Source organism: Aptenodytes patagonicus, chromosome 6, assembly GCF_965638725.1.
Source record: "Aptenodytes patagonicus chromosome 6, bAptPat1.pri.cur, whole genome shotgun sequence".
Lineage (NCBI taxonomy): Eukaryota > Metazoa > Chordata > Aves > Sphenisciformes > Spheniscidae > Aptenodytes > Aptenodytes patagonicus.
Window position 1 is genome coordinate 62,643,235 of NC_134954.1, and position 22,972 is coordinate 62,666,206.

Here is a 22,972-nt window from a genome sequence, read left to right on the forward strand (position 1 = left end):
TGTTTTAACGTGTGACATGCCAAAGGTGCTTGAAGGGTTTATTTGGCTTTCAGCAAGGGAAAAAGGTCTGCATCTCCCACCATAAGCAAAGTTTCAGAGTTGCTACACCTACTTCATTGACTTAAGAAACTTCCCTCTACATTCTAAACTACACCATTTATAGGAGACTCAAGTTTCTGATACAAGATTTTTCAAGACTTACAAATAGTATCTCTAATTGTACCTAACACAGCCTTCATAAAGAGTCAAAGTATACCCAACATACTGAGAGCATCATCTGATCTCATCTTTGAAACACACACACCCTAAGTCATTTTAGAATAAGTACAGTGAGCATGTGCTTCACCAGCTAAGTTGCTGGGGAAAAAATACTGAAGGTTCAAACAGACTAATGTAAAAATGGTACCACCCTTTGAATGCATTTACATTACCATCATTGTGGGAAATGTCACTGTGCTGCAGCAAGCACCTACCATTGGAGGTCTTCATAAGACAGAGAAAGGCTAAGAGAAGACAGCATGCTTACCTGAGTCCTTTCTACATTACTGCTACAAATTTAACGCGAATTATACTGATGACATAGCAGAAATTTTTCCAACAGTAATTAAAGTTCCACATTGTGGAGACAAAGCCTTCACAGCTGTGAAAGATACTATCTGTCTACATAAGGCAGGTACATATTACTGAATTCTGACTACAGCCATCCCTCATAAATGACCGACACTATAAAACTACCAAGGTCACCTCAGTGTCCGCTGGCTTTTCAGTAAGTTCTGAAGACCTATGAGCCCCTCTTTCCTTTCAGACCAGTTGGAGCTGGCACAGTGGTTCAGGACCTCGGCCACATCTTCAGTCTGCCGCAGGTAGTGTGGAATGCCCCCGTTCCTGGAACCATAGGAGCGCTCCGAGCAAGCGCTTGATGCATCGCTGTTAGCGTCGTCATCGGAGTACATCCCATAGGGTTCATATCTTCTTCGCACTGGCTTTTTCTGGAAAAGGGGAAACTCAGAGTTAGTAAGTTATATATAGTTACATCAATACCAAAAAGAAAAACATTCTATCCATAATCACTAAAAGGAAGATTAATGCTATTATTCTAGTGACATAAGTATTTAAAGACGTCACCAAGCACTGCCTGCTTACCTCTCGCAGTAGAGCAAGACAGATCCTATTGATTTCAATGAGAATATTCAAGTGACTAATGGGAGCAGGGCCTGCCTTCCCCAGCATGAAAGCGAGATACTTATGCCCAGTGTAATTAGCTACTGGTAATGAAATCATACGTTGTTTTTTTGTCAATAATGACCAGTTCCACTGTTACAGATTCTATGATGATACAACCTCTACTTCAAGAAAAAAAAGGTAAGGAAGAAAGAGCTGAAGGAATCTGTGCTGGCATGCACAGTCACTTTGATACTGATAATGAAGTGACTCTAGAAATGCACTGGGATATAGGACATGACGATTTCTCTGTTAGTTTGGGCTAGGATTTCTCCAGAGGCTCCTAAGGGAGTTGAGTACTCAAATCCCACTCATTTCCATAGCATGGCATTAGAGGACCTAATTCCCTTAGGTACATCTTTGACAACCTCGATATTAGAAGGGATATTAGAATAACTATGGTAGCAAAACAAATTGCATACTATACTGCAAAACAAACTCTTAAATGAACCTTAACAGAACAGGATAAGACAATGTATCAGAAGACCGCCTAGATTCTAAAGTGTTTGCTACAGAATTCCTTCCAGTGTCCAGTCCTGCAGTTCTTGGACTTGTGAAGCCAGCAGACTTTTGCTTCCACTAGGACTGCAGGATTGAAGCATAGAAATTAACTCAAGTGCAGTATCATGGGTGTTAGCAACAGGGTGGGGAAAGTTGGAAAGTAGAAATAAAAAGTCAAGAAAGCACTAGTACCTTGCTCCTGGAGTCTCCTAACAGCTGTAGGCAGGAAAATATTGAAGGGTGGGAAAAAGCATAGAGAATTATGTCAGAAGCTTATGTAGGGTTTGTTTTTGCAACAAAAACGTATAGCAAATGTGTCTTAGCAAATAAAAAAAATACAGTTTATGCAAAATAAAAGTGGGTATAATAACGCCTGGCTTTATGTCCTAACTGCTGCACTACTCGTATACCCTACCATGTCCATTAGGAAGCTTGGAAGTGAGATTATCTGTTTATAAGGTTTTTGATGACAGATCTATATACAGCACCTCTTTGCTTACTTTTCAGAAACGCTGCTCTGGAAGATACCAGAGTTTTTTGGTAGTGATTTATTTCCCCACACATTATCAGTAGCATTTGATTTTAGAGTCTTGGAAAGAAATTCTGATGTCAGGAAACCACTATCTATAGTACAGCACATTTAATCAACTTCACTTAACCAAGTTCTCTTTCAACCCACAGTTCTTACACCACACTTTTTTTGAAGCTTAGCTTCTTTTAAGACCCCCTGGCTGGCACCCCTGGCTTAAAGGCCTTACTTAATGCCAAAGTTTCCATCACTCTTTGAGCTTTTCTGACAGATCTGGGCACTGATTCCCAGTATAGACACTGTTGGTTTAGGCCGAGTCCAGCTCTCTAACAGAAGCAGTGAATCCAACAGGAATTTTACGCATGGAGTAGAGGTCACAAAATGACCCACTGTGTTTTGTTTAAACTGAGTGTTTGGCTGAAGCCATCTTTGGAGAAGTTCTTTTCATTTCCTACTACAGGGAAAAGAATACTCATCCAAGAACAAGGCTGCTGGGTAAAAGCTGGAATCACACTACACTCTCAAAAGGAGCCTGAACTGAGTTTGTAAATTGTCTGTTGTCAGAAGACAACCAAGAGCAAATTGGTGTGGAGGGAAAGAAGGAGACAACAAGATCATGTTGCATCCCCTAAAGTCATCCAAATTCAGATTGACAACGCAGGCAGTAGCACTACTTAGTCTCCAGCCACACTTCCCTTTTAAGTGTTCAACTCTAAGATTTTAGCATTCCAGTATAATGTTATTTAGTTTATAAAAGTGGAATATTTAAAAGGGAACTCCATAAGTCTAGCTGAAGATTAAGTCATATCCAAAGACATCTCAGTGATCACAGTGGTGTTTGAATTCACTGCTAACCTCTCCTTCCTCAAGAAACCCATATTCAGCAACTGCTCACATTCAGGGATACAGTCTGATTTCATTTACGCAGGCAAACCATCACCTATAATTATGCCCTGAACTGCTCTAGTGGCAAATTTGAGGTGCTGACAGCAGAAACTGCCTCACAAGCTGTTGTATTTGATAATGAAAATGCCCACTAACAATTCAGCCCACTAAATGCAACAGTGCCATCTATTATATACTGTCCTGCCTCTATATTGTTCACAAGTACTTCTATTTTTTATGGAAAGGTAGACTTTGTAAAAAAAAAAAAAGACATTTCTCTAGGAGTACTCTAATAATCATCTAGAAATGGAGGTGACATGAGCTGGGTAATAATCAAATACAAAAAGGAAAATGATGTTAGCCATCCTTAGGAAAAGTGAACTAGGAAATGGAGAAAGGACACGGATCATTCTCAATAAAGAGAGATCTGAGATGTCTGCCTCAGACACATCAGGCGATCCTCCCCTCAGCTCAGGTCTAGAGCCAGAGAAGACCCAAGGTACACTGGTACCCAGGTAATGCTGTAGAATAATTACTCCTGCCTCTACACATCCTCTCTCCCTCAAAACCCCAAGGTAAATTCAAAGGCTTATCTTAACACTTGTTTTCTGAAGAGCAGAAGACACTTTCTGGGTTCTACCCAAGAGATATTATAGTACAGTAAGATTATACAGGACAAATATGTGACAATAAATTTACTTGGAAAAACACTGAATATTTAGAAAGTACGAGGAGCACACTACACAAATACACTTCAATTTAACTGCATGAGATGGTACTGATTACAGACAAGCCAAATTATGAGCTGATCCGAGTACCTAGTCAGGTGCAAATAACACAGGGCAGGAACTTGTGAAATTCTCAGTTCTTATTGAAACCTGATCAGGAATCGACACTAACAGAGAACACTGTTTTTCCGACAAAATCTTCATGCAGGTAACAGGACTGATGGAAATCCCTGACCCCACGGGTGCCGAGCACCCCCACAGTGCCACATTCATCCTCTGTCAGCCAAGTAAAAGGCAAACACCTGATTCAACCCATCCTGCAGCTCAAGCAGGGAGCCACAGCGGTCTGTTTGATAACAACTGTGGAGAACTAACATGAATAAGGAAATAAATATTGCTGCTCATATACCCAAACACAAAACAGCAAAAGGTAACTAACTCTAGAGCATCAGACACTGGCACAATCAGAACAAAGCTATTTAGAAAGAGGAGAACGTACGTACAGGTAACTTTAAGCCACTTTCCGGTGTTGGAAGCATTTTGTATTTTTCCTCTTACCAGTGCATCGGCCACAGCAGCCTCCAGATCTGTGCTTGTGCTCAGGACTCGCATGGCATTCACAGAAGCAGGCATCCTGCCTGGCTGTCCAAGTCCAAACCGGTCTGCACAAAAGACAACATTGAAAGGGACTGTTAAATGAATTCACATTCACTTGGAATCCTAATCAGGTGTCCAAGCAGCTCTCCCCACAGGCTCTGGGAACTCGCAGTGCTTTTCCATTAAACACTCTTTTATCCACAGCTCTAGAGAGTTTGCCATTAGAGTAAGAAAAAAACTATTGTTTGTTGGGCCCCAGAGACAATTTTGGATCCTCAGGGCAACTTTTTAATTTCTTTTAAGCTGGGAAGCAGGGTATCTATTTTGTGTTTCTTTTTATGCAGAAGTTGTTTCAAAGTTTTATTTTAATGTCAGGGGCAGACATGCCGGTCCCAATCTGGCACACTCAGAAATCAAGAGAAAGCTTCTCATTAACTTCAGAGAGACAGAATCGTGCCCAGCGTCAGAACATGTTAATACCCGAGCACTCATCCATCCTGCAGCTTTTTCTCAGGCAAAGATGCGAGACTAGCAACACCAGATTAACCTATTTAATGTCTCAAGGGTTGATTAGCCAGTAGAATATCCCCCTACGCCCCACAGTATAAAAATAAGGTTTATTATTTGCTTGTGAAGCAACTCCAATTTTTGTTTTATTACTGTTCTTGAGAAGTAGTTTAAACGCCATTTAAAAGCTCTATGATATATCAAAACTGATTTTTTTTGATCAAACAATATGATCTTGCTCCCTTTGAATTCGATGGCAAAGCTCTCAATGGCATCCGAAGCAACAGGATTGAGTCCGAAATGCCATTTACACTCCTAATATTAATTAGTTTACTTTATAATTTGCCCAGTCTACCAAAAAAGTTACTGAAATTAGTTTTCTTTGGGCAAAGGCCAAATTCAGAAAGCCATGCTAGCAGGGATATGACAGAATCAGTGACTTGAGTATCAGAGGCCTGGCTCTGGCAGCACAGTCCTTCTAGATGGGGGTAGATCAGATAATTGTATTACTGGGATCCTGGCTCCGGTCTATAAGCAGCAAGAGATTGGTTTTGGCATTCCAAGTTTTTGTTTCCACATGGGCTTGTCTTTGCTCAAGAAGGACTGGGAACACCCTTCCTGGGACATACATTACAGCTCTGTCCCCTGCACCCACACGTGCCAATAAGAGTTTTGCCAGCAAAGTCAACGGTGCACGAATCAAGCTGCATGAACCCATTTAATAGACCTTCAGCTGCTCCACATTGGAGGCAGTCATCAAGCAGCAAGAGAGAGGGATCAAGTCACACAGGTCTTTTATTAATTCATCTATATTTAATTTAACGAACAGAAAATACTGTTTATCAAAATGCATAACTAAAAACACTGCACTTATCACGAAACTTCATTGCTTTCTTCTTTAAGAATCTACTGCGCTGAAATATCTTTTAAGGAATTAGCTCACATTGACATGCATAATTTAAATCAGAGACTGAAGTTTGCCAGTCTACTGTCCTAATTCCAAAGCTTTACCCGAGCGTGTCAGAGATTAAGCTACTGAGAGAAAATAGGGAAGATTTTTTAAATCTGAAGTATTTCAAGGAAAAAAAAAAACCCTGAAGACTAGTATTTATTTCAAATAGAAGTGTTAACTATCAAAATTTACTGCTTCTCAGAGTTACATACCCAGACAAGACATTTCTGATTTCCAACAAAAGCACATTTTCTACAAAACACATTACAAGGGAAAAAAAATAAACAAACTTCTTAGAACTACTGCCAAAAGTAATCAAATAATGACATTTCACAAAGAAATAAAAGTTGTATGTGTTACTACTATCCCCTTTTTTAATGCACTTCGGTTGAAGAATCAATTCAAATATTTAGGTGAAACTGCTTCATCCCTAAAATTGAAAGATCTGTACACTCTTAATAGAAGCACAGAGAGATGATAATGCATTAGGTCTGATTGAAACTAAAGTCACTACTACGGAGATGTACACTACAAAGATGTACAGAAGACAAGTAATTTCTTAAGTGTAAATGATATCTGGTACAGTACAAGGGCTGTAAATGTTGAGACAAGTTTTGGACTCAGTTTTATATTTAAACCCAACGCAGTGACATTACTCAAGTATTACTGAGAACGGAATTTGGCTTTAACTTTTGAAATAACATAGCATCAAAAAATACCATTGTCATTTCTTTTCACGTTAATTTAGTATTACATTAGAAAAGGGAAGATAGTTTGTTTTTTTCAAAATGAAGAACAGAATGACAAAGTAATTCACTTGTAGATCAGTTTAAATACCCAGCATAAAGAAACAAAATGGAGCTTTTTAACAAATTAAGTACAGTGTGGCATGCTGGCTTTTATCTGTCTCCATGGCTATCAGGAATTTTCTAAAATACTTCTTTCAGTGATCTTAAAATTCCTAACACCCAAGTCACTCCGGGCTTCCCCCCAAGACACTGTACTGTTGCCATACCTGAGTGCAGAAGTTAGACCTTAGGAGAGACCTCGGCATATCTCTAACATGGGGCTGGGAACACATTTGGCTCCAGGAATAACCAGTACAGGCAAGCCCAATGTTACTGGACAAGAAATAAGCCGAGTGTGCTCTGGCCACATTCCCTTGTCTCCCTGGCTAGATCCATTATACTTACTACAAACTGGGTGAAAACTCCCAACCACCATTTTTGGCTCAATTTTGCCATTTTTAGGGAGATTTTGGCATTCTTTAGGACACAGGTAACCATATACATGGTTATGCTTTGTACCAAACCACAGGAGCCAAGCATGAAGTGACTATCACAGGAAGCTGAATGCAAACAAAGCTTAAATCTGTATTACAATTGAGATTTTTTAAAAATCTTTTCAATTATTTTTGTTGAATACAAATTCAGATTGTTACTTTGAAAAATGCCAGAGTCAAATCAGCTTGCATCACTTCTGCCGAGTAACCTGACAAGGGAAATGTTTTGAGAGTTTTAGGTAAGTGACAGCCATTTAACTAGACTTAAGAGAAACAGAATATTTTTCACTCCCTACCTGAAGGGGGTTAATTAAATAACTTTCAGTATCACTAATTCCTTACACAATTTTAGCCTCCAGGCAAATACGGAAGCCCTCATTCATCTTTGACATCATCTTTGTCTCCACAACTAAGTTTCTATTGATTCAAAGCTAGCAGCCCTCATTCATTTCTTTTTAAGACTCCCAGTGAAATATCCTGACTCCAAAGGGAGTTACAGGTTCTCTGCAACTGCAAATCCAGCACAGGGGTGGGGAAGAAGCCACCGGAATCCACAGATTTTTCTCATTATATGTAAGCATCAATCTCCTGATGCAAAGACCAGTGAAATTAAGGGAATAATTTTTTCAACAACTTCCATGTACTTTGGACAAGGCCTTCAGAATTATACAAAGAATGGATTAGCACGTGTTATCCTCCAAAGTTCATTTTGAAAGCACATCAGGTGCTTAATTCTTGCTGCTCTTGCGTATTTTGGAGAGGATCCCGCAAAGCGCTTTCATTAACAGAGACAGGAGTCCAGACTATTTAGTAACAAATGGGATGAAACCCACTGGGATCCGGTCCTAGACATCGGGAACTGCTACACTGCTAAAGAGGAAATATAAACAGAAGTTGCAAGTACTCTGCATCAGTCCGGATTTAGCCCATGCTGCACAACTGATCCAATTTACAGGAGAATTGAGAAAGCCCTGGATCACCCTTTGTTTAAACACTGCTCACAATGTTCCTAAAATACATACAATTTAAAAAATCCAATAAATGAAATTCAAAACAAAAAGCCACATTGAACAAAACAGAACAGAAAGCCCCACAGCAGTGAGAAGCACATGCCAAGTGCTGGCTGATGCACATGACGGCAAATGTTAAGATGGTGTAAAACAAGACTACGTATAAGAAGCGGATTCATGCAGTTAGCGCTTGTTCACCTGACTGCCCAACAGAATCAGCAGTGGAGAGAGCACTAGTGGACCTGGAATGACGTCGAGAAGCTGCAAGTAGAAGGAATGGCAACACCCACAGGATTAACACACATTTAACCAGAGACAGAAAATGCCACAATCCAAAGGGGATGTGTGTGACCGCTACCAGTAAAGGTGTTTCATAGTGACAGGGAAATGATGCTGTATATGAATGCATAACAGATACAGTGCAAGCCCCACAGCAACGCCTCCACCTGTAGCTTCCCCCCCTTTCCCCCATGACCATAAACACGATGCATGACAAAACTCATTTGTAACAGTCCCAAACCCGGTGCAGTTCAGCAAAAAAACCCAGTGCACACCAGTCACGTTCCAGACCCACAGATCTGGAAGATGGCCATCATGAGAACGTGGAGCACATAACTACAGAGCAGGATTTAGACGTGTCTGATCTAAACCCCAAAGTGAAGCCATGACAAATGGTTAGGAATTGTGCTTGCAGGTATTTTTCCACAACATTCTAGCCTATGCATAAAAAAACAATGTTAACAAAGAGAATGAGTAACCACAGAAGTGAAAAGAGTCATACAGGGAGGTCAGCCAACCACTGCAGATAGGTCTTTGGTTGGGTTTCTTTTCCAAGTAAACACACGTACACACATATCATAGCTGTTGCTACTATCAAAAGTCTCTTGCTTTTAACAAATTTTGCATACATGTTTCTTGAATTTAAGTATGTACATGCACAGATAATCTGAATATGTACATCATACACCTGTCTAGAGTTGCACCACATGTATACAAATTGTTAACAGCAACGGAGCACACACAGTAGCAGAAGAGCTGAAGCCAAATACAGCTCCCACTTCAATTCCCAGTTGTCAGCAGCACATGAATCACAAAGTGCCTGTGGAAAGGTTTTCAGTTCTTGGATTCAGCATAAAGTTGAGTTCTTTATGAAAGCAAATGGAAAGCTGGTCCAGCCATTTCCAAATTACAGAAATCTAGTTTTTCTAAAGAGGTTTTCCCTGTGCCTAGCAATGACATGCTCACCTAGCTCAAAGCAACTGACCCAAGAAACTGATTGCTCATTTGAGCAATTCATCACCACAGACTCACTGAAGGCCTTGTTGCTTTAACATCATTACTAGTACTGTCAAGAAACTGAAAAAAACAAAGCAGAATCACCTCCTAACAGAAATAGGCTTTGTCAATTATGCATATACATGTGCAGTAGAAAAATTACAAGTCTTCTGTTTAAGTCAAAGCATTCATAAACACAAATACTAATATTATAAAATATAAATCAGCAAAGTGAGAAAAATAAAATTTAAGGTTTTTTCCCAGCTGTGAGAGCTTGATGAAAAGCTATACAGAATATGCAATGTGGTCTTTAACTATAGAGAACACATGCATTTATTCAAGAGTACAATCCCACTGACACTAAGTAACTCATGAAAGATTTGCAGGGTCAGTGCAGGATTATGGACTGAACCTCACAATTAAGATTCTGAGCTCGCAATTGCTTTCTCCCAGGCCATCCGCTGTGCCCCTGTGGATATCACTGCAAGAGCAAGGCCCATGAAGAAACAGCAATAACAAAACAAACAAAAAAAAAGAATCACATCTCTGCAAGGAGACTGAGTGTAGAGTGACTCTTCACTGGTGTTTCCTAACTTCGGAAGCAAGACATTTGGGGCACAGACATGCATACCTGCACAGCAGCCCCAAAACAAACCAGAGCAATTTGCAAGGTCAGGATGTCAGTGTTGACATTGACCATAATACCATTAAATGCAAGAATCCTGTCATTTACATATAGCTAGCATAAGTATAATTCACTAATATACAAGTTAATCTTCATGAGCAAAAATAGTGCACAGTAGGATTACGTTATCTTAGCATTAATGCAAGATTAACTGGGTTCTAGAAATACAGTAGTAGAATCATATTGTTTTGGCTTAAATTGACATATATAAATTTCTTTCAGATGAATTACACACTACATAATTAACAAGTTCATGAACATGTTCGAGCTTAAAGCATTTCCATGAAAACACAAGAAAAAAAGACAATAGGATAACAACTATATTGGGTTACTATTGTATTGATACTTCCTCCCCACCTTCCCTTAATGACTTTTATAACAATGTATTTCTAGAAATGCAATAATTTTCAGGTAATTAAATATCATTAGTTAAAATGAAATTACCCCCTCCCCACAATAAAGTTTGTTACAACCAGTGTAATAGACATCTGTAACTGAAATTTTATATTCAACGTACAAGTCAGACTCAGTGGTGGTGGTAGTGTAGCAAACTCACACCAACTGTGATTCTGGTACACTGCATTTATTTTTCAGAAAAAGGGCTCAAGACAGTATTTCAATTAATGTATTTTCACTAAAATGAAACACAGCACAATGACATAGAACGCTGATGAGTTAACCCTGAAATACAGCCTGCTTTAACACTTTAGTTGGAGAAAATCATCCAAAATTGAAGCTAGACAAGTAACTAAAAATGAGCTGCAGTTGCATATCTACTATTCTTTTATAGCTCTGGTATCAGCTCAGCTTTATTTAATCAATATAAAGTTCATCTATTTATCTTAAAGAGCTATGAACCAAGTTATGAATGTTAAGTTGAACTCCCATTTTTCACCAAAATTTGAGATATTACAGATAAAGCAAATAGATTATTTTATAGCTCACTACAGTTCAAAATAATGAAGTTTTGAACCCAAAAGCCTCTCTTACATTAACTTGAAGATTCCACTCTACACCATTGAAATCAATTGGAATTTTGCCAATGATTTCATATGGATGAAGTCAATGAGACTCTCCACTGACAGCATTTGAAATTGAGATGAAAAACCAAACCAGTAATGACGATAGATATGTAAGTTTAAAAGATTAAAGTACAGTATATTAATCAAGTATGAGAACCAAACAGGAAAATTTTGCCCATCTGTCCATATTTTTCATCACCTTTTCTCACTATTGGATTAAAGTTGCAGAATTAAGCCCAAAATGCTATGTTCCACTTATACACTACTTCGTATACCTGTATTTTGTCACTGTATGCAAAATAGATCCTATAATAATGTTCTTCAGCCTTGATGAAATTTATAAGTGCTTTTTTCTCACTTTTAATACCACATGCACAGCTATGAAATTACTACATAAAGGAAGAGGGCCTGAAGATCACCTACATTTCATTATGTCTGAGATGACAAACAAATCTTTCATACAAATAATGTATTTGGTTGAATATATGATATGGTATTTGATCAGAAACATTAACTATCCTGCTGTTTTCAGCCTTGTGCAGAAAAAACTTCTGCATGTGGTAAGTGTAATGAGATTTTCTATTTGTACTGTACACTTAAGCTGCATGATAATGATGCTCCTCTAAAACCTCAACCTTTCCACGATTTTAGGCTGCTTGAAAAAGTTTCCTACAAAATGGCACGTGCAACTTGTTCATTGATGATTGACAACGTTATGCAAAACCTCTACAAAACAGAAGTTCTGTATCTATTGGAGGATTTAGTATAGAAATTATATACTGTTACTGTACCTAGCTGTAAGAAAATCAGATCATGAATAGAGTCACTCAACAACAGGCTACAATGACTACTTCACTGTGACCTAGAAAACAGAGGCTTGCTCTCCCATAGATTTCCATCAGTGCTGTAAAGTGAAGCACAGCAGCCCCATATAAGCTGATTTAATGAAACTAAAAATTACAGAAGTTCAAACTAAACTGTTTTCCTACTAACAGTGAAATGCCGAGAACCAGAATTGAAGCATGCAGAAGAAAACAGAAAGGAAACAGGGTTGGAAACGGGGAGTGTGTCAGGAATCCAACAGAGGACAGGAAACAAGCTCATTCCACCTGGCAGTGTCTTGAAAGGGCAATCAGAACAAGGGAAAAAGGAAAAAAAAAAATTGACCCTTAAAGCTCCAATGCCTACATGTACTCACCAAGTGGAGGGAAGCCCCGAGCAGGGCTTGTATCTCGACTGCTCTCACGGCTGGTATCACGGCTGCACCCCTGACTCATGCTGGGTCGGGGGATACGACTGCTCCGTGCTAGCATGCAGCATGGAGAGTTTCAGAGAAGGTGAACAAGTTTAATGAGGACAGAAAGCTCAAAGTCAAGTCACATTTCTGTTAGTTACGGTAATTATTACATTAGTAATTATAATTTGCAGCAGCCTGCTCAGGCTTTTTACAAACGAACTACCTTACATGCTGAGCTGTGTTTGTGATGTGAAATTCCAGCAGCATTAAATGTCTGGTTGACAGTCTGCTTTTTTCTTAAGCAATTCAAGTTTTGTTATTCAAGTAGAGCAGGAATCTTCAATCATTTAGGGGAGCTCTACTGTTACAAAACATGCAAAACAGATGAGGCTAAAAGAAACCCTTCTGGAATATTTTTTCCTTAATTATAAGATAAACATCCTTCTGGAACAAAACAGCAGCATTTTTAACCAGGTCAAAGTTTTTAAAAGTAGTCACAATACCAATATGCTATTTTTACATAGATTTGTCTTTCACAAGGATAGTTTTGCCATGAACAAATATCCTAAGGAAAAAAGGTGTATTGTACAGACTTGCAGAGATATTTTTCTCCAATGAAAAATACTGGAAAAAAGCATTTAGAACCTGAATACCTGAAAGATGGGTTAAAAAGTGGTTTGAATTTTAAGACAGCAGCAGCTTCAGATCTTTAACAGAAGCTAACTTCTGCTGCTCAAACATTTCTAAAACCTTGTATTTACGGTTTTATATGCACACAGACTGAGACATATGCACACTTAAGGGGAGCTTTAAACTATACTCTTTACTTTGACAAAACCCTACATCAACAAGACTCTCATCTTTGGTCTGGCAGCTATCGAGCATTCAATCTCCCACAGCCTAATAAGGCTCCTGCCTGTCAGCTGTGTCATGGGAACTCATCATATGCACACTCTTCATTTGGCCAAATGCAAAATAGAAGACACAAGATTAGGCTGCTTTCATAGTACAAAGCAATCCCACTGACGTCCCGCTGAAGTTTTGTCCAAGTAGGAAAAACAGAGCTAGGCCCTTAGAAGGTTTGTTAACATCAAGGATTTGAATTTTATGATTTTATAAAATGAGCATTTTAGGTATTTAAAACTGGATTATTCCTAGGCAAATTATGTGTCATTTTGATATGAAAGATATTTGCAGAAAGTTATTTAATAAGCTTTATGCCTGGTAGAGAATACAATGTTTTCTTAGGTAAAAGAATAGCAGTTAATTGTCATGAGTTTACCTTGAAGGATTTAATGACTAAAGAGAGATTTTCTTTGCTGTTTTGAAAAGGCAGTAGCATATTTTAAGCATTCAGGAAAAGCCTTTAAGGAATTTTCTCAAGCACAGAGTAAAATCTAATCTACCAGCTTGATGACAATGGAGCAGAGGCACATACACATAACATGAACCTGTTTTACACGAAAACTTTAACAGTATCCTCGTATTTATAAAAATAGTGCCATTTGCATGCTTCAGAATATATATATTCTCATAAAGCTCTATTGGTTTCTACACAGAACTTAAATGCCTAGACTCAAGCTAATAAAGTTCCCCTGCAGTGCTTCTGTGGGCTCACATACACTGGATCTATTAGTATCCTTTCAAGCAAAACAGTACAGAACAAAATAGAAACCTTCATATTTAGGCTTTAAAAATCAAATATAGTCTACCGCCAGATTCTTGGTTTGTCAAATCCTTCCCAGTTTTGCAAAACGTAGCTCATCTCTCAGATGAATTAATGGTTCTGATGGTTGAATTTTGATGTCAGACAATGCAAGATGAGCTATTGACCAAGTTGATTAGATCACCATAATATCTAAAACTTCTGAGTGAGTTAGGTGGTCTTATAATAAATAAGACAGACTAAATAATATGAACTAGATGAAATTAGGGTCAATGAGTACAATAATCCCACCTCAAATATACAAGGAAAAGCGCTGACAGGTGAACTACAGGTGAAAGTAACACACTAAAGTCTTCCACACAAATACTTGCTTGAAATTGAGGACTCTCTAGAAGCAAACTTCTCAACCTTGGGTCTCATGCTTATATGTAAATAATGGCAGCCTTCACACATCAGGTTTGCACAAGCCGTCATTTCTCTTAAGTAGAGAAGATCTGTCAATCTTTTCTATAATACAACCCTACTAAAACTAGCAAAGGCTCTTTAGAGAGGGAGAGATGTGAACGATTAAAAAAAATGGATGCACACAGTACATTCTCCTTCCATAACAGCTAACAGCAGCAGCATGAAGTATGAAGAAAATGAACTTTAACTGCATGAGAACAGACTAGTAGGACAACACCACAGATGAAGCACAATATTGACTGCACAAACAGAGCACCTAAAAACAAACACTGGGTACTTCATGAGTAATGGTCAAACAAAAGATTTGCATGTTACTGGATACAAATACAAAAGCAAGGAAAAAAGAATGGATTGAAAAGAACTGAATGATGAGTCTGTTGTGGACTCCCAGGCACCTGCCCCATATTTTAACTGCTGTGTTGTATAGGGAAGATTGGATATCAGCTGTTCAGAGTATTTTCTTTGGGGACTGCCAGTAAGGGCCAGTAGCCTTGTCATTTAGACCAGTCTCTCGTACTGTCACAGCCTGTCTTTGCAGTGCAGGCAGCAAAGGCAGAGAAGACAGACATATCTCAATTTCAGAATTCCCAACCCCCAAAAGTTGGACAGAAATTAAGTAAATGAGTAGCAAAATTGATTGAAAGGAGTAGGCAGGATGAAAGCAGACAGCATGCCCACAGCCAGCTCTGGACTGAGAGCCTCGGACAGAACAAGAGTGGGTTGTTTTCAATAAAGTACCAACTTTCTAGATAAGTTTTACCAATTTCACCTGGAAAGGTAGAGGAGTTGGATATGGTTCACACTATTATTAAAACACACTATTAGGCTGTCTTACACCAGTGGAACCCAACAGATGCAAACACCACCAGCAGAACTTGATAGTGCCCCTGTTTACCAATCTACCACTTGGAAGAAATCATTGGAGTATGATTTTTAATGATTCTTAAGTGAAGACTAAATATCAGCAGGCACTTCCTTTACATCAATACAAGCATTTCAAAGAGCCTGTAAATGCTGCCAAAACAGCCAAAAGGAAAGCTCTGCAGCCAGGTGCACCCAGTAGAGGCAAGTCAAGAACTGCCTTCAGCTTTCCAATAAACACACACAGCATAACCCTGACAGAAAAAGTGCTGCTGCATGAAATTAACGACCAGCTGTTTCTGCTCCACTCTTTGGAGCATGACAATCTCAAATCTCTCACTCCTTTCAGATCCAACTGTGCCACATGATCTGCTGAGCATCCAACAGAATTAACTCCAAGCAGGTAAGCTTTCAATCCATGGGAAATGGACATCACCTTTTTCAAGGAGATCTCCTTCAAGGGGCCCAAAGAAAAGCTCAAGATTAAGTGGACTACACTCTTCCTTCCCCAACAGGGTATCACCACTAGTAAATCTCCACAGAGCAGACAGCAAAGGCAAGCTTAAAACTGAAAAGCGCCACAGAGCAGGGCCATATAGGTGACCATGCAGGACCTCAGCATGTCAGATGTGCCTCGCCATGCTGCCTCTTGGAAAATAACATACTTCAAGGTTTCCAGCATACAGAAGGAACATACTTCATGGATTACCTGTGGTCATCATGGAAATTTAAGCTAGCAGCAAGGTATGATGTTAACGGGCACCCATATGCAGAGGCTTTATTAGTTTGCCACTGCCTCAAAAGGGCCTGAAAGAGTCTAGTGGATGGTTCCTGTATAAAGCCCAACTGCACGCAGGGACCCACACTCTGTGTGCTTACTCTTGCACACAGAGCACTGGTCTGGCTGCAACTCCCAGTCACCCCTGCAAAAACTACACAAGTCGATGGATGAGTTATGAACAGGATCAAGGACTTACCCATTTCTAACAGCCTGATCTGCGTGATGGTTCAACGCCCGCTGCACTGCAACGTGACCACAGACTTAAGAGATGTTTCAGCCCATGGGATAAGCATGTGTATCAAATACATAAATAATCCCACAAAGCCTAAAGTACTGCATGTACATTTGATGTCATGTATGCTCAAGCACCTTCTTGAATCAGACTCTGAAAAAGTCTATGGACATATTTAGGACCAAGGTGAGTGGGAGTCTATTTAATGAAATGAACAAATGAAAAAACTGTCAAGGAAAGATAGGGATTGAAGCAACACAATAAGAAAGCATAAAATACTGTTAGCTACTATATTATAAAGTAATAAATACAATGCAATAATGGTATAAAAGATGACAGCTCAAAAGCTATCTCCATCCAAGCCAATATTACCATTTTCAAGATCCAATGAAGACACAGTTTCTGCAACTGAGTGCTAAAGGCACCACAAGTGTCAGACTCTCCTGCTCCCATGACAGCCCAAAAGAACAGGCTTTGGCCATCAACCGGGGGGGATGTGTGGAAACCACACGTGTGATAGATCTGTCAGAGCTCTCTCCCACTCCCAAAGAACAAGCACTGACTGTGTTCACAGGGAGCACACATCAGAGCAACAAGGTAACAAATTACACTTTCAAAGGAATTCAAGGCTCCCATAAATATACCTGAAAGCAGGCAACCCAAGAGTGAGGATTTTACACACGGCAATTTCCCTTCAGATGCTCAAGACTGTTTCAAATCAGACCACATAATGTGATGATCAGCTTAAGCATATGTGATGGTACTATCCATCATTCTTTGTTTCCTCCTAAAAACAATGTTCTTCTGCAGAGTGACAGCAGAACAATTACCTCTAATACTTGGGAGGCACTTTACATTTTAAAAGCAATGAACAGAAAAGCACAATGTATTCATACAGAGGCCATAAAATAGATCAGACATGAGAACACCACTGAATTTGGAAAAATAATCACAATAAACATGCAATATTTTTTATTAACTATAACAGCATATGCACTCAGGTGCTTTAAATTCATTTCAATTACTTGAAGAATAAGATACTTCTCTATTAACAACATACTCTAAATAGAAAGGTAGTTTAAATTTAAAATACAACGCTAAGGCAGTAGTTAAAAATTTAATTGACAACAGTAAGAATTTAATTTCAATCAATTTCAACCTACCTGTAAATTCTTTGGAGATATAAAATAATTTAGTAACAGTATTATTTAAAGTGTTCTTCCTCTACATAAGCTTCAAACTTCTGAAAACATTTCCATTTAAAAAAAGAAAACAGTATTTACTTGTTCAGACAGCACACTGAATACCTTTTCACCTCAATTCAGATACACAAAAGTTTATATATAATGATGATTACTCACCTGACGTAAAAAATGAGTCTGCTGATAAATTTGAAAATAAAAACTATTATACAATATTTACATAGCAGTCACTGAGACAAGAATATTGGAAGCAGAATAATTAAAGCATAAGTGTAAAATGCCATCTAAGAAAGTGGCTCCAAGGTATTGAGGATGAGAGAAGCAAACCATTTAAGGTGCAAAATTTCTAAAATAATCCAAGAAGGTGCTCTTGGCCCTTGATTCCAACAGACTGTAAAGATTGCTCCACTCATTTTAGGACTAAGCCGCTGATGCCAAATGAGGTATTTTTGCTGTGATGGTTATTCACGACAACTGTTTTTGCTGCCTGATCTAATAACATCGCTCATGTTGAATTTCAAACAGAAGGCATCTCATGACATCTTTAGGCCTACTTTGAAACTATAGCTCAACCTGGGAAATTAAAATTACTTTCCTACAAACCACAATCACATTAACTTGCCAGCTGAAAAACTCAGAAGAATAACAGTAATGCATAAACAGGTTTCCTAGTCAACAGGAAAGTCCCTCCTTCGAGCACGTCAGTCAGCATGTCACTGCAGTGACTATTCTTACCTAGTCCTATTCTGTTGGGACTTGTCTCTCGACTGCATCCCTGGCTCCGAGGGATCTTGCTACGCTTCTCTGAAGATGATGGCACTGGCTGGACTCTGGATGTTCCACCGCTCAGGCCGCCATAGGCGCTTCCTAACAGCTTACCCGGAGAACTAGACCGGCTACCAGCTAGAAGAGAACCAGAAATAAGGGAAAAAAAAATTAAAAACCTCCAAGATTTTAAATACTCTGAAAGCAAAACTGGAACACAATCAGCTCTAAGAATTTGATGCAAATCACTCAAAGCTAATGGGAGTGTTCCCCATGGGCTTTTGAGGAAGGCTGAGGAAAGCCCATGGACAATAAACACTGACATCTGCAACTCTGCCTGTATGAACCATGCTGCTCTGTCGGGATCAAGACCAAAGCAGACACGGCAGTGTATGAATGCCCCAGCTAGCTTTACGCGAGTTTGTGGAGGTGCCAGGAGCAGCCTTGCTGCAGCAGCATGGAATTCACAGGCTGCTTCACCTCCTCACAAAGCAACACAAATTAGCTTGTGTGGAGCACTGTGCTGCAGTAAGGCAGCTTCTGGCACAGGTAACCTGCTGCAAGGTAGCTCAGGCTTCTTCATGCTACGCTGTAGTGGTGGCATTACTTTCCTGCAATAATTCAGTGAAGGAAAATTTAAAAAAAAAAAAATCTCAACAGCAGCAGATCAGCACAATAAAGGGTAAACCAACTGAGCCTGTCACATCTGTAGAGATGCTGGCTTACTCGGGTCTGACCGGTTATTAAAGCTAAACTATTTAGTTATTTTTCAGCTGGAGAAAATTTTTAGCAAATTGAGTAGTTGGCCTGTTTTATTTTTCTTGTCTGTTTGAATAGTCCACAGCAAGTTTACATTTGTTCTAAGCCACGTTGTCTGCAAGACAGTCTACTAACCAAGATTTATTTACATATTTACATTCCAGTTGCAGTAGATATTTCTATCTGAAATAGTCTTGCTAACTCAATGAGTTGAATAGTATTTTTTCTTTTTCTGTGGATCTTCATTTGCTAAGTTGTTTGAAAATTAAGTAATGCTAGCTTAAAGGTAACCACAAAGAACTGTGAGAGTAATAGATTCAAGACTCTTTTTTGCTTCCTCAGGTATATAAAAGTCACTAAAAATTTGCTGCTGATATTACCATTCCTGACATTCTATTTGTTTGCTAAAACAGCCAGGAAAACTGTATTTGAAAAGGTTACAAGAACATACTCGGGCAAGCTCACATTCTGAACCAATATTCATGTTCGTTTCTTTCTGAAAAGTATCTACACATCTCACAAAAATTTCAGTTCCAGATACTATTATGACTAGCAAGAGTTAAAGACCATTATTCTGTCTTAATTTAAGGAGAGATGAAATTCTATTAATCTGATGGACAATACCATAACACATGTATTATTTTAACTTACTTGCCCCCTGCAATTTCTTGGCCAAAATGATTCTGAAGATATCAAACCATATACTCCAATACTGTATGTGGTGCTGGCTCCCCCCCTCCCCGAAAAGAGAGAATACTTGTGACAGATGCCAGCCTCACAAACAGCATCCACACCCTGAAAGCCAATACTCCTCTCAGGTACACTGCTGCAATCTCACTGATGTCAGCAGGGTTGCACTGAAGTAACTGGAAGAAGAATTTAGCACCTGGGGTTTAAGCTGCAGCAATGAGCCAGCTTCAATATGCAGAATGTACGCTTACCATGTTTGATTACCATGAGAAAGCAAAACCACTTGCCATACACATTTGGATTTATGACTTCAAGAAAATGCTTTTTAAGTCTTACAGTTAGGAGAGAGTGAGGGAGGCTAAAAGCTTAGCAGTTAAATGTGAAGGAAATAATGTAAGAAAGCAAGAAAGGGAAAACGTTTCTTACCACCAGCAGGATTAGCTGATCTGGATCCTTGATTAGGAGGGCAGACCAAAGGACAGGCAAAAAGTGGATTAAAAGACAGCAAGACAATACAGCGTTCAGCATGCGGTTTATGCTATACACAATACAGACATTTATTCACAAACATGTCACTCCTAAAGCCTCTGCAGAATGCAGTGAGTTAACGTGCAGATGCGACTAACAATTTCCCAAGGTTGATCAGCTTCTTAGCTAAATGTCAACCAACAAACACTCTGAGACCCAAGTTCTGCTCTAAATTACACGCCAGCCCAGTCTGAAAAATTGCAACAGGGTTATCCACTGTGTGGGCATGGAGAATTTGGTTCTGTGACCGTATTATATTTGAATTCATAAGTTATTTCACGCAATGTTCAGCTTAAGGATAAAGATCACATCTGGTTGGGCTAGGCTGGAATTGGGATTCAGCAAACTAGACCAAGGGACCAGGTTCAGATGTGACTATCGTAAAACTTCGTAAGACATTCTATAAAAAATTAAGCCCATAATCTTTGAAACCTTTGAATACTCAACTATTACTGTAAATACTTCTGAAACTTGTCTCATCTGGTCTGATCATTTTTCACCAAACTAAGTTCAGGAAAAAACGTCATTTCTGCCTTTGGATTAGTTTTAGGTTCAAAACTGAAGAAATCAATTTAGATCAGCATACCAAAGCCCAAATTCCTTCATGACCTCAATGTAAAGATTTCTACTTGGCCCATCCTGAATATAATACTTCTCTCTTCAGCTCTCCCAGCCTAACACAATGCTATAAACTGCTTCCCCATCCTTCCAGCATGACAGAGCAAAGCAAAGAGAGCATGAACAGAGAAGGGCTTTTAAATAGGGGTACAAAGCAAAACAAGTCCTCAGAAGAGGTCTTTCAGCAAACCCCATCTCCTCTTACCCACAAGCTTGAAGGTCCTCAAAACACGAGTGGCTTTCTCCCTCCCCCCAATTCCTTTTGAAGTTTGAGTGACAATTCTCCTTAGATACAGGACAAATATGCAGCAGCATCGTATGTATGGCTCCTAGGGGAAAACCATGCCTTGCCAGAGAGCACAGATGTGTCATGTGAATCAGAGAGCAGAACCACCCCCCCTGTATCTACACAAAATAGGTAATGTCCTATTTTAAATTTACGCCAAATCCATTAACTTCAGACAGCTCACGTTACACATACAGAAATACAGTCACATAAGCAGGAGAAGCTTGGCAGGGCAAGAACCCAGGACAGCAGTCAGCTACAGACACAGAGGGTGTCTCAGTGGGACCCAGTGCAAGTTATTTAGTCCTACACATCATAGCAACATGAAATTCTGCTGCACTGGTAAAAAAATGGCAGCAACTAAGCACTCAGATTTGGGACCCTATTTGTCAGCAAGAGTACACACTGGCTGAGTGGGGATTCATTTTGTTCTATGTACTAACATTATTAGCAGAAGTGAGCCAAATCATCAGCTGATACGACTACAATTCAAGAGAAACATATTAATAACTATTTGTTCTGCTCCCCCAGAAATAAAACACTTCTTACGCTGGGACTGGGAAACTACTTTAGCCCGGCTGCGGCCTCGGGTATCAGCAGGCGTTGAGGTGACGCTTGTGGCACTGCCAGAGCTCTGTCTTCTTGTACGAATCCGACCTGGAGGAATGTAAAGACAAATCAGACTGTCAAGAGGTTTCTTCCAAAGGCAGCAGCAGTGTCTAACATGCTGTTCTATGCTTGCAGGATTGCTATACACACAATTAAGCAGGGTACAAAATAAAAATTTTACAGGCATAGGCAACATCTTTCATTAGACTGGCTGAGACGCAGGGCAGGGAGTGGAAACAGTCACGGTCCACAAGTCTGAAACTTCTTTGCTTTCTGTAATGCTATCAGCCAGTTTAATTAAAAAATATTACCTCTCCCATAGCCTTTGCTTCTGTTCTATAGTAGCTTCTTTACAAAGGATCGACAACAAAAATTTCAGTCTCCTAAATGCTGCTTCCTATATCAAATTATTACTTTCTGACAAGGCGATCACTCTTTCAGAGACAGGTGTGACAGATGCCCCCACAAATTCCATTGCTGGGATTTCCAATTAGCAGTTCGGTGCTTTATATCCTGCTCTACAAGCAGAGGCTGGCATGCACTCCCGCAAGAGTCTGTCAACACAGCCTGACTACGCTTCTATTTCAGGCTCATTGAGTTTTCCCTGCTGTTTACAGATCCCTCATATTTATCCCGAGATCAGTGTAACTTTACTTGTAATGGAGAGTCCCATTTAACACAATCAATGTCGTGGAAAAATGATTCTGTGTGTCTGCTCTTTATTTAAGCGGAGAATGGATAAAAAGTCTCAAAGTGTTCTTGGCCCTTTTTCTGTCCTTTCCTCATGAAAAAGCCACAGAAATTTAAGCTAGAAAAGCTTACAGGGTCATCAGTTCATCCCCTTCCTGGGGCAGGGCTGTTTCCTACAGAATGTTCTTTCCAGTGCTAAGCTTCAATTATCTGTCTCTAGTTAATGGGAAAGAAATGATAATTAAGAGCAACACAAAGAAAGCCTCCATTAGCACTTTTCAACAACTCAGTTCTCAGCCAAATCTGAAGCTGTTTCTCAGGACTGATGCCAGTGCTATCCTGCATTCAGAGGATGACTTCAAGTTTCAGGCACAATAATAAAAGGATTT

General features: G+C 39.4%; 1 protein-coding gene across 10 annotated transcripts in view; it reads right to left on the minus strand.

Annotated features, from left to right (window-relative positions):
* CLASP1 (cytoplasmic linker associated protein 1) overlaps positions 1–22,972 on the minus strand; it is a 188,947-nt gene that overhangs the window by 54,170 nt on the left and 111,805 nt on the right. For 4 of the 10 annotated variants that reach the window (XM_076342953.1, XM_076342948.1, XM_076342952.1 and 1 more), the window contains 5 exons: positions 21,834–21,941; positions 18,374–18,541; positions 4,423–4,526; positions 1,915–1,938; positions 745–989 (listed from right to left, as the gene is read on the minus strand). In XM_076342953.1, coding sequence (XP_076199068.1) covers positions 745–989; positions 1,915–1,938; positions 4,423–4,526; positions 18,374–18,541; positions 21,834–21,941 — 649 coding nt within the window. Of the gene's footprint in view, positions 1–744; positions 990–1,914; positions 1,939–4,422; positions 4,527–12,392; positions 12,501–18,373; positions 18,542–20,278; positions 20,306–21,833; positions 21,942–22,972 lie in introns of all 10 variants that reach the window. The other 6 variants (XM_076342946.1, XM_076342945.1, XM_076342950.1 and 3 more) reach the window with 4 other exon arrangements.